This window comes from Sciurus carolinensis, chromosome 5 (assembly GCF_902686445.1).
Source record: "Sciurus carolinensis chromosome 5, mSciCar1.2, whole genome shotgun sequence".
Lineage (NCBI taxonomy): Eukaryota > Metazoa > Chordata > Mammalia > Rodentia > Sciuridae > Sciurus > Sciurus carolinensis.
Genome location: NC_062217.1, coordinates 32,310,449 through 32,323,361, shown reverse-complemented (window position 1 = coordinate 32,323,361; position 12,913 = coordinate 32,310,449). Strand labels below are relative to the sequence as shown.

The following is a 12,913-nucleotide window of genomic DNA, read 5'->3' as shown; positions in this document are numbered from 1 at the left end:
TGCTTTTTGAAGACTCATACATATTTTTTGTCTCTTGACATTTACCTATAAATAGGAACTTGATAAATAAATTCAGTGAAATGTGTTTTAAGCACACCTATCACTAAGTTACTAGAAACTGATTGAAAAGAAGATATTCTGGTGTAATAGTATTTTACTTTTTTAAAATATTTTTTTTAGTTGTCAATGGATGAACCTTTATTTGTTTATATGTGGTACTGAGAATTGAACCCAGTGCCTCAAACATGCCAGGCACGTGCTCTACCACTGAGCCACAATTCCAGTCCCAGTATTTTAATGTAGCTTTTTAATTTGGGTCATTTTATGCTTCACAGACTGAAATCTATAAATTTCTTAGAATTAAAATGGTCCTCTTTCATTCTTTCAGATAAGAATGAAAATGCTATAAAGTCTGAAGAACATGAATTACCCCTACAGAATTCCTGCAGTGAACACCTGGGATGTTTTTCCACTGATCTATTCAATTGGTTAGTGGTTTTTCTTATATTAGCAATTTTCACTGTGTTCATTTAAAAAAAAAAAATCTTATATGAAACTAGCTCAAGTGCTGGGGGTGATGCAATAAAAAAGGCTCCTCTGTGGAAGAGGGATGTGATGTTTTCTGTGTTGCAGAATCCTGAGCTGGAACTGTGGGTACTCATTACCAGAATATCTCAATATAAGAAAGTGCTGCATTAACAGTTGTAGTTGACCACAGAGAAATAGGTCATATTGTAAGGTGGTAAGTTCCCCAGGGAAATTTATCAGTGTTAGAGTCTGGGTTATCACTAATCAAAGTTACATAATGGTGATATTCAGACTTTTAAAAACAATTTTTAATTATTTTTACAGACTGTATTTTGATTCATTGTACACAAATGGGGTACAACTTTTCATTTCTATGGTTGTACACGATGTAGATTCACACCATTCGTGTAAGCATACATGTATACAGGGTAATGATGTCTGCCTCAGTCCACTATCTTTTCCTTCTGATAATTCCAACTTTTAAAAAACAGTAGAATCCTTTCTTCAAACAAAAACTTGGAACCCCAGTAATTAAATAGAAAACAGCCTTACCTGTTATCCACCCCCCACTCAACTTCCTCCTTGTTGACTTTCTTGAACTCATGAACTTCCCTGTAGTTATTGAAAAGCCCCCTCAGAAAGGACTTAGAGATTCTTTCACAGACCTCATGTAGCTTTTAGGGAACCCTTGATATATAGGGCAAGTTTTAGTGTGTCTTTCTTCCAGTGTTCTTTCTCAGAGCTTTTAAAGCTGGAATTTAAATCTGCATTGGACAGGCAGTTGGACAGGCATTGGAAGGGTCAGAACTTCCAATGTTAGCATTGTATGCTTATTAAAATTCAGTTTTTGTGAACTTCTTTCTCTACTTAGAGCTAAATTCCAAGGAGAGTTTAAATAGAGTCTAGGGCTACAAAGTGGATGTAAGTGCCCAGGCTGTGGGTACTAAGTTGAGAATTTTGTCAGTCCCTTCTAGAATTTGTAGAATGTGGCCATCTGCTATTTTGAACAAGGAAGGGACTTGGCAACCAGTTAAGTGTGGTTAAACCAAAGATGAGCTCACTTAAGTAGTACAGAGATAGCAACAGCTTCCTTAATCTTATTTAACATCTTAACCTCAAAGAGCTTTACTGTACCTGGGAGATGATCTCATATCTCGGATATGAGGTTGGGAAGGGTGTTGGAAGGTTTCCTGATTTCCTTATATTACTTGCAAGTGTTTTTCATCTCTACTCATCGGGAGTGTTTGTTTTTTCTCAGAATCCTGTCACTATAGATAAAAGTAAATGTTCAAATCAAGTTATTTTCTTTTAAATAAAAGAAATAGGCTTAGTTTACAAGTTTTTTAGGTTTTTTTTTTTTTGAAAAATCAATTGAAAAGTCTGAAGTTCCTAAAAAATGGCAGAGCCAGAAAATGTCCATTAAATAATAGATTTTGAAATGGAAAGAACCTGTCCTTTGCTGATCAAGTTGAAAGAGGTGTATCTTGACCTGTACCTTTTCTTCTAAAGAGTAGATACAGTCACTTAAAATGGGGATATGTACCAATAAAAACTCATTGTAAGTTGAAAGTACTGTAAGTCGAAAATGCATTTAATCCACTTAACCTTGTAAATATCATAGCTTAGTCTGTCCTATCTTAAACATGCTCAGAACACCTATCTTAGTTTACAATTGACCAAAGTCATCTAACACAAAACCTGTTTTGTAATAGGTTATATGAGCATTGAATACTTCTCGTAATTTATTGAATACTGTGCTGAAAGTAGAAAATAGAAGGGTGTGATTGGTGTATTTTCACACCATCATAAAGTTGAATAATTGTGAGTCAAACCATCACCTATTAGGGTACTGTCTATAATTTGGGATAGTCATAATCAATGAACTCAGAAGGTTTTAATTCTGCTTTTATCTGTTATACTTTACCAGTATATTTCAAATTTTGAACAGTCATTGAATTTACGATGATTTTAATACATTCTTTTGAAATTTTAAGATAAAGTGTTCTGTGCCAATTGATAAGTTAAAGTGCTTCAGTATTCCTTTGTAGGAAGCAAAACACTTATTTTGTTATCCCTTTGTATGAAGCAAGAGACTTAGAGAAGCATTATTTGATTAGAGTGTTGGCGCTTATTGTTTAATATTGCCTGGGAATTTTTCTCTTTAATATGTGGTATGATTTTTATCTTGTTTCTAGCTCTGAATCTGTAAGAAATGATCTTGGGCTTGAATTAAAGACTCCACTGTCAGATTCTGAGAAGAGCAAAAAGATTTCCTTTCTTCATTCAAGCAAAGAAAAGCTGAGAAGGTGAATATTGATATGATCCTTTTTTAGCACTATTTCTTTACAGGGAGAAATTTAATGAATTTCATAGTTTTTTTGTAATATTGTAAAAGAGTAAATGAAACTTATAAATATGGAAAGATGCCACTCACTCACTCAGTCATTCAACAAATATCTGAGTATATGCCATATGTCAGAATATGAGTGGAGACCTGAGATTAAAAAAATAAATCCCTGCCTTCTAAGGAGGCCTCAGTCCAGAGGTCAAGCAGACTTTCAAATAGGCCATTAAGTAGAAAATATGTTTTCATAAATGTCAGGATAGAGAAGAACAAAGTCGGCACACTAAGAAAGTTATTGAAAAATGAGGGGGCATGGAAGGCTTTCTTGAGAAGGTTGTAGTGAAATTGATCTTTCAACAAAAAGTCACTATTCAATTGGTTTAGGAGTCTGGGAGAGAGATATTTTTGCGGGTACATTGTAATTATATATAATAGTGGGATTCGTTATGCCATATTTGTACATGCACATAAAATAATTTGATCAATCTCATCCCCCAGTACCTTCCCTTTCCCTCCCCTGGAGGGACGTTTTAAATGGAGGAAAGGACAGGTACAGAGGCTGGCAGCACCATTGAGTCTAGTGAATTTATGGAACTGCAAATACTTCCATTAGGTTGGCTATCAGGACACAAGTGGGAAAAGGGAAGAGATGAGACATAGAGGATAAGAACTGGGAATGTCATGCTGCGGAATTCTGTTCACAAGCCGGACTATTGGGGAATCACTAGAAAATATTAGCAAAGGATAATAGTGTAGGATTTATGCCTTAAAATGAATACTCTCACAGGACATTAGAGAGGGAATTGAGTCTGGAGACCAGAAGTACTGAGAAATTTTGAGATCCTGAGCAATAGTGTTAGAAATGGGTGGGAGAGGAATAAGCCAGTTCTAAATTAAGAAAGTGGAATCAACATGAACACGGCTGAAGGAAGAGTCAAATGTAACTCCCGAGTAGAGGGTAGACTAGGTGTTACAGTAAAATGGAAGTCTGTGGGCTGGGGTTGTGGCTCTGGTAGAGTACTTGCCTAGCACGTGTGAGGCACTGGATTTGATTCTCAGCCCCACATAAAATAAGTAAATAAACAAAAAAAAATAAGATTGTGTCCAACTACAACTTAAACATATTTTAGAAAAGTGGAAGTCTGAAGAGTGTGAGGTGCACATTTTAATTTTTGCCCTTGCTGAGTTTGAATACCTTCAGGTTTATGTGGAATAAGGAGTAGGCTCTTTGACTCTTAAGGAGGGTCTAGGCTGGAAATGCAGACTTAAAGGCGTCAGGTCATAGTATTTATTTGAAGCAGTGGGTATAGGGCTGGCCACAGAAGGACTGTGGAAAGCATGGGAGGGGGGAGAGAAGTGAAGAGAAGCTTGAGGAAATTTTGATATTTAAGTTATAGGCAGCAGAAGGGGAATTAGGATAAAGAAGAAAGAGGAGGGAGATAAGAACAAAAGGGTGGGAGCAGTCAGAAGGAGGCCAGGGGAGAAGCATTTCCAAAAGGAGTGAGTGTTAGGAGCATCACAAGGCAGAGAGAGCAGGAAGGTAAGAACCTAACACTGACTATTTGTATTTAACTTTTTTTTCTTTTGGTGCTGTGGATAGAACCCAGGGCCTCACATGTGTTAGGCAAGTGCCCAACCACTGAATTATATTCCCAGCCCTAATTACTTATATTTAGCAAAGCTTAAACATCATTGATCTTGGCAAAAATAATTTCACCAACATAGTTAGGGAAGAAACACCATTTCAGGAAGATGAGAATTGAAAGGTGGGACCACAGATGAGAGGTAGGAGAAAACTAATGTATGAGGTGTCATCTAAAAGAGAAGGTAAAGTGAGAGATTTTTGTAAGACTGGTCCAGTCTTCAGCATGTTTGTGTACATTGCAAATGAAGACAGCTTGAAGGGAGGGAAAAGGAGAAGGTCTTGAAGATGTTCTGATTATCTGTGGCTGCATTAAAAATTAAACCAAAATATGCAGACACTATTCATTTGAACCCATCTTGTGGTTTTATGGGTCAGCATTTGAGCAGGTTGAAGCCAGGCAATTTTGTCTGTATGACATTATCTGAGGTCATTTGGTGGTTTTTGGCTTTGAATGGTCCAGTCAGGAGGATCCAATGCAATCATGTGTCTGGTACCTTGGCAGGGATAGTTGGAAGGTTAGCCTCAGCTGGAGCTGTCAGCTTGAAGCCTCCCAGCATGGTAGTTCCAGGGTTGTCAGACTTCTGACCTGGCAGCTCAAGGTTCTTGGAGAGAAAGTTCCAAGAGACAGAAAGCTAGAAGCTGCCACTCTTAAGGCCTGGTCCCCAAAACTACCATAGCCACTTCTACCATATGTTATTCATCTATCAGTCACAGAGGCCACCCAGATCTAAAGGGAGGGGACAGAGACCCAGCCATTCAGTGGGAAGGATGTTAAAGAGTTTAATCCACCATCATTGTAAAGAGAGAGGGTTGTTGGTGATGGGTTTAGCATCTCTCATGTGACATAAGGCTATGGAATCCTAAACCAGACAGAACGCCTCTTCCACTGAAAATGGAGATGTGGATACAAATGAGTTTCTTGATAGAACCAGAAAAAAAGGAGGTAGACCAAGTTCAATGCTGAATGGCCCTTACTGTCTGGTAAAGATTAGTGGGAAGATGATGGGGTTTGGGGCTTAAGGAGATGGGATGGCAGATAGGTCATTCTAATCCCAAAGGGCTTTAGTCGCATATCTGCTTAGATATCACTGATCTGCAATAAAAGGAGGAAAATATAGTAACAATGAATTTTTAAAGTTGCATATATAATATTTATGTCATAAGATTATATTCCTCATAATTGATTTGATATTAAAATGGTAGTATTAGTAAATGGTTATAATGAAGTGATATTAGGAGAGGATACCTTTCTAAAAATTATTTTTCATGTCCAGATCTAATGTTGGGAGTCTTTTACTGGTCCTTCAAAGTTACATGTTCATTTTGGTTTAAATTTGATCATTGATGAAAATTAAAATCTAAGAATCTAATCTGATTGAATGCTGTGGGAGTATTTACCCCTATGGCTTTATTTGAAGGACTAAAACTCTTTGTTTCTCAAAAAGAAAAGCTGTGGCAAGCACCTCCCCTTTTCCCCTTTGGAGATTTGCTTGGGAGATAACAGAAGGTAAACAAGTCATCCCTAATTGTTTTTTGTTTTTGTTTTTGTTTTGTTTTGTTTTCCCCTTTCCCTTGTTCTTAATCCTTCTACTTATACCTGTAAGTATAACAGGTCGCTTCTAGTCTGTTTCCCTTCTTCCTCCTCCTCTTCTAAATCAACTGCTTTACACATGGGTTTATCTTTATGTTTAGTTTTTAAGCAGCATAGGGTCGCATATTTATTAATAATAATAAGAAATAATGATTCTGGCCACTGGTTTTGAATATCGGCATTTGGGATTTTCTTTTAAAGAAGTCTAACACCCCCATTGTCTTTATTAGAACCGATGAGTAAACCTTAGCTAACCAATTCCAACAGTCTTGGTAAGTCACCTTTGTTATGTACTCAAAGTAGGTAAATGTGCTGTGCTGTTATCTCGAGGCGTGTACTTTTCCTAGTGATGACATCAGTTTTTGCACGCAGCTGTGAGTCAGACATGGTGCTTTAATGATTTTCAGGAGGACTGCTTACTTGAAGTGAAAGTGAGCTTTGCCATGGTGTGACACAACATAGAGACGTTCCAGGAAGGCAGAACAGGGAGCTCTCAGAGGCTTCCTCCATGAGTTCTTGTTTACTTGAGACACATTAGTACAGAGGAGAGATCCAAGTACTTAGACTCTGGACCAGTATCCCTTTAGCTCCAGATTCCTTTCAGTCTCTCAGAATCACTCCTACCTGGAGAAAAGTAAACTCAGATTGAATTGACTTCCTTGGAAGATAACAGGCAAGACATGCCTATTGCTGCTTCCACACAGAAAGACAAAGGAAAAGGCAAGATTATGCAAAGTTCCTGAAGCCTGTAATCATACTTCTTTGTACCAATATTAACATCCTTCAAAAAAATTTTAAACTTTTCCTCCCTATTTTTTTTTCTTTAAAAATTGTGAAATAATTAACACACACAATGAAATTAACATTCAAAAGTGTATGGTTTGATGAGTTTTGAAGAGTTGGTTTGATAAAGTTTCCAAGAAGAAGGGACAGAATATGCCATGCAGGGCCTCATGGGGAAGCATCGGATTGGTCAGGAGGTAAACAAATGCATACACCTGCCTAAACCACAACATTTCCATCATATTGAGATATTTCTTTGTATATTAAACGTGTCTTTATTCTGATGTTTTGACATCTGGTACCTTTCTGACCATGGAAAGACAGCCCCTCCCAAGGCTAGCCACTTCCTAGAGATAGTAAATTACTCACCTGGAAGCACATCTTTCATATACAAAGTAACCAATTCAGAGCCCACATCCCATCCTCCCCACTCCCCTGTGGGGCCTTTACACTCCAGGCCAATAATCCTCTGCCCTAATCATCTCGCATCAGGTATCACACAACTTAGGACAGGCCCTATACCCAGAGTCTACTAAAGCTGTTCCAACTAGTCCCTCCTAAGCTTGCTTACCCTGCCTCACCTGTTCCTTCCTGTAGGAACCACAGCACAGGCTCTTGCCCACATTTTCCTCCTGCCTCTTCTGGCTGACCTGTGAACTTTTCCTCTTCATGTGGCCCCACATATGAAGCATGGAAAGCTTCCACTTTGGGAAACTGTGAACAACAAACCAGTTTTTCAGTGGCAGCCACATCCTGATCTGTTGGCCTCACCTTAACTGAATAATGAAACCTACATTTAAAACATCTTTCTGGTCCGTCCTTTCCATTCCCCTGAGGTAACTGCTATTCTGATTGCTGTCACCATAGATTAGTTTTGCGTGTCCTGTAAATGGAATTGTCAATATATATACTTGTATCTGACCTTGTTAACTTGGAAGATGTTTTGAGATTCATTCATGTTCTTAAATGTATCATCAGTTTGTTCCTTTTAATTGTTTAGAAATATTCCATTATGTAAACATACCACATTTAGTTACTCATTTTTTTACTTTTGTCTATTAAGAATAAAACTACTGTGAACATTTTTTTACGTATGTTTTGCAAACTTAGGTTTCCAATTACTCTTACCACATAGCTAGTAGTAGCTTTGGATATCGTCAGGTGGGTGTATGTGTATATTTTTAGGAGACTTCCTAGCAGTTTTCCAAAACAGCACCGTTTTCGCACATCTGCCAGCAATGTTCAAGTGCACTGGTTCTTCCATATCCTCACCCACATTAGGTTTTGTTAGTCTTTTTTCATTTTAGCTATTGTAGTGATTGTGGAATGTTACCTAATTGTGATTTTTAATTTGTTTTGCTGATGATTAATGAGATTGAGCACCTTTTATGATGCACTTTGGGTCATTTGTATATTTTCTAATAGGAACAGTTGTTCAAGTCTTTTGCCCATTTAAAAAAAAATCTGGTTGTGTTTTTGTTGAGTTCTTAGAATTCTGTATATATTCTGAATTCAAATCCTTTATCAGATTTGTTTGTTGAAATATTTTCTCCCAGTCTGTAGCCTATTGTTCAGTTGTGTAACAGTGTTTTTTGATCAGAAGTTTTTAAGATTTTTTTTTATGAATTTATTAATATTTTAAAATATGTACGTTATTTTCCCTGTCTTGTATTAGAAATCACTGCTTCCACGAAGGTGCTATGGCATGTTCCTATGTTGTCTATAGGAAGCCTTATAGTGTTAGCCTTTATGATGAAATATTTTGACAGGGACAAATATTAAAAGTTTGTTTTGTTTCACATGGCTATTTTCAACATTTTGTTGAAAAGGCTTTTTGTCTGGTGAATTATTTTGGCACATTCATAAAAACTAATTATGATCATCAACACATTTCTAGACTCCGTATTTAATTCCACTACTAGTCTGCTTTACTCCAGTATACACTGTCATGATTATTGTAACTTTACAACGAATCTTGAAATCAAAGCCTTCCAACTTCATTTTTTTATTTCCAGTTTGCTTTGGATATTAAAGGTCCTTTTTTCATGTAAATTTTAAAATAAGCCTATAAATTTATTTTTGTTTTAAATCCCTTTAGGATTTTGTTTTGTCTATTGATCAATTTGGGAAAGAATCAATATTGAGCAATGTTAATCTTTCCATCTTTCCATTTTATTTTATTTTTCCAGTTCTGGGTATTGAACCCAGAGGTGTTCTACCACTGAGCTGCATCCCCAGTCCTCTTTATTTTTTTTATGTTGAGACAGGGTCTTGCTACAGTTGCCCAGGCTGGCCTGGAATTTGGTATCCTCTTGCCTCAGCCTCCTGAATAGCTGGGATTACAGGTGTGCACCACCATGCCCCACTACTGGCCAATTTTAAAATATTACTATTTTTGAATTTAAAGATAAAACTAGACATCCATAATTTGTTTCCAATCTTATAGGGAAAGTGCCAAATCCTTTGCCATTATAGTAAGCTGTAGGTTTTTGTATGTGTCTTTTATCAGCTTATAAAGGATTCATCTAGTCCTATTTTAAGTTTCATCATGAGTAGATTTAAATTTTTGTCAGTGTCTTTTTCTCTATATGTTGAGATGATTACATGGTTTTCTCCTCTGTTAATGTGGACATTGCATTGATTAAAATGCTACACTCCACCTTGCCTTGATATGTTTATCTTTTTTATTTGTTGCTGTAGTAGATTTGTTATTTTGTTAACAACGTTTGCATCAGTGTTTGTGAAGGATGTTTGGTATGTAGTTTTCTTAGAATGCCTATCTGATTTCTATATCAAGGAAAAGTTGACCTCATAAAATGAAAATCTTCTTTCCTCTTTTATTATCTAAAAGTGTTATGAAGCAACTGGTAGAATTCAACAATGAGGTAATCTATGCCTGAAATTTTCTTTGTCAAAGGTTTTAATTACAAATTGAATTTTTTTAATGATTATAGGACTAGATTTTCTGTTTCTTTCCTGTGCCAGTTTGGATTAATTTATGTCTTTCATGAAATTTGTCCATTTTTAACTAAGTGTGTTAAACTTATTGAACAACTATATGTTCAAAATACACTTATTATCATTTTAACTTTTGTACATCCATGGCAATCGTTTCTTTCATTGATAGTATTGATAATTTGTGTCTTTTTTTCCCCTTAACCATAGCAAAAATTTTTAATCAGTTTTATTGAGTTTTTCAGAGACTGATTTTGATTGTCTTTCTCTATTTTTTGCCCACTTTTAATATTTTGCCAATTTCTGTTCTTTCTGATTTTCTTCTTTCAATACTTCACTTTTTTATCTGTTTTCTTAAGTAAAATGTTAGATCATTGATTTTTAATAGTCTCTTTTATGTAAGCATTTACAGCTAAAACCCAAATGAAGGTTTTTTTCTGATCATCTCATAAACTTTGGTATATTTTCACTGTTATTAGGCTCAAAATGTCTTCTCATATCCCTTCTGACTTTCTCTTTTACCACTGTCTGTTTAGAAGTGTGTAAGTTAATTCCATATGTTTGGAGATTTTTCAGATACTGAGTTATAATTACTTGTCATCTGAGAATATACTCAAGTTTTCATCCTTTCATAATTTCTGAGACTTACTTTATGGCCCAGACCATGTTTTCCCTTGATGACTAAACCATATGCATTTAAAAATAATATGCATTCTGTGATTTGGGGGTAGTGTTTTATAAATATTAGATATAATTGGTTGATAGTATTTTCCATACATTCTGTACCCTTATTCATCCCCCCACTCCACCCCCCAGGGTTAAAGTGATGGCTACAGATTGGTCTATTTTTCCTTTATTCCTGACAGTTTTTTTTTTTTTTCTCCTGACAGTTTTTGTTTCACATGTATGTGTTGAAAGTCTGTTGTTGGGGCCTGTCTTCTTGAGGAATTGATCCATTTATCATTGGGAAGTGATAACTTCATTTGTATTTTTTTATCTTAAAATCTATTTTGAAATTAATATAGCTTTCTTGTAGTTAGTGTTTGCATGATTTTCTTTTAAAATGTAAAGATATATACAAGTAACAAGTATTGCTTGTAAGTAGCATGTAGTTGAATCTTGGATTAATTTACTTGAAATGCTGGGGTTCACACCCAGGGCCTTGTGCATGATAGGCACCAGACCTATCTAGTCTACCACCAGACTATACCCCCAACCCTTGTTTTTCCTTTTCAATTGTCCATTCTGATAGTCTGCCATTAAGTTGGAGTGTGTAGTCAATTTACATTTGATATAATTACTGTTAAGTTTGATTTTAGGTTTCAATTTTTCTGTTTCTTTTCACTAGTCTAATTTATTGTCTTTTTCCTTTCTCTTTATTTCTCATTGCCTACCTTCTTTTAGATTCATCAAGTATATTTTAGCATTTTTACCTCCTTTATTAAAATTTTTGCTAAAACTATTTTACTAATTGCACTAGGGATTATAATATGCATACTTAATTTACCATTGTCTACTTTAAGTTGATGATATGTTGTTAACATACAACTATGTTTACATTCTCTTTTTTGTTATTGTCATACATTTAACTTTTACATGTAATATGAACCCTACACTGTTATTCATTTTATTTTAAAGAGTGAGCTATTGTTTCAGTTATCTATTACTTTGTAGCAAATTACCCCAGAATTTGGTAACTGAAAGCACCCCTGTGTTTGTCATATCTCATGATTTTATGGGTCATCAGTTTGGGCAGGGCTTGCCTCCATGGTTCTTCTCTGCATGGTATTAATTGTGGTCACTCCATGGTCTGCAGCCAGGAAACGGCCTGTCTGGAAAGTCCAGCATAGTGCCATGTACCTACATGGTCTCTTGATGGGGAGGCTGCAGGTTGTACTCAGGAGGCTGCTCTCTTTCACTGTGGGCTCAGCATCTTTCCACATGGTCTTTCCAGCAAGTTACAGACCTCTTACACAATAGCTCAGGGTTCTGTGAGGTCAACATAGAAGCTATGTCTACTGAATTTCTAGTCCCAGAAAAGCCATAGATTCCCTTTAAGCAGGCACATTTCAGAAGAGATTCAAGGGAAGGGAAAATAGATCCTGACTGTTCATTAGGTAAATGATAAATAATTTTCAGTCACATTAATTTGTAACTTTTTTTAAAACTCAAATTTAAATTCCTTTTTGAAGTAAAACAAGTTCTTTGCTGTTTACCAGGTTATTTCTGAGTTATACAGATTCTCTCTCCATGTATTTCCCTGCATTACCATGTTTGCTCCCGTATTCCCCCATTTACTCTTGGCGGCCCGAATCAGAGAAATGAAGTACAAAGACATGATAGATATCTCAGCAAAGTTCAACTGCTCATGACCTGTCAAATAAATATATGCTATTGGTTTTTAAGATGTTAATAAAGAAAACGAGCCTTTTATGTATTCCACTATATTTATCATTCTTCACTTCTTTGGTAATCCTATTTCCATCAGATATTGTTTTCCAATAGCAAATAGTGACGTAAAGGCATTTTCATAGGGATTTTGATATCACCAGACCTGGAGGGTAAGAAAGCTAAAGGAAATTCTTCAGGTTGAAGGGGAATAAAAACAAATACAAACAGATCTCCAGGAAGGACTGAACAGCACCAGAAGTGATAAATTTGCAAGTAAATATTTAAAAGCAAACATTTTTCCTTTTCATTTATTTAAACACTGATGAGTATTATAAGCAGAAATTATAGCATTGTATTGTGGGGTTTATAATGTCTATAGAGGTTGTAGATATGAAAATTATAACATGCAGAGTGGGATAAATGTACTTATCTGACTGCAGCATTTATATATATTATGTGCAATAAAATATTAACTCTAAATAGACTCAGAAGTTCAGATACATATGGTAATCCCTAAGACAACCTTAGTGAGATATGCAAAAGGCATTGTTATGAAGCCAAAGGACAAATTAAAATTTGAATTTTAAAAATATTCAAATAGAAGCTAGAAACAGAACAAAAAACTAAAGAGAATACAGGAAAAAATATTAAAATGGAAGGTGTTTTTCCAACTGAT

The 12,913-nt window shown here is 35.7% G+C and overlaps 1 protein-coding gene across 4 annotated transcripts in view; it reads left to right on the top strand.

Annotated features, from left to right (window-relative positions):
- Nucleotides 1–12,913, top strand: part of Sohlh2 (spermatogenesis and oogenesis specific basic helix-loop-helix 2) — a 50,616-nt gene that overhangs the window by 22,667 nt on the left and 15,036 nt on the right. For all 4 annotated transcript variants that reach the window (XM_047552101.1, XM_047552103.1, XM_047552102.1 and 1 more), the window contains exons 5-6: nucleotides 389–488; nucleotides 2,724–2,834. In XM_047552101.1, coding sequence (XP_047408057.1) covers nucleotides 389–488; nucleotides 2,724–2,834 — 211 coding nt within the window. The remainder of the gene's footprint in view (nucleotides 1–388; nucleotides 489–2,723; nucleotides 2,835–12,913) is intronic.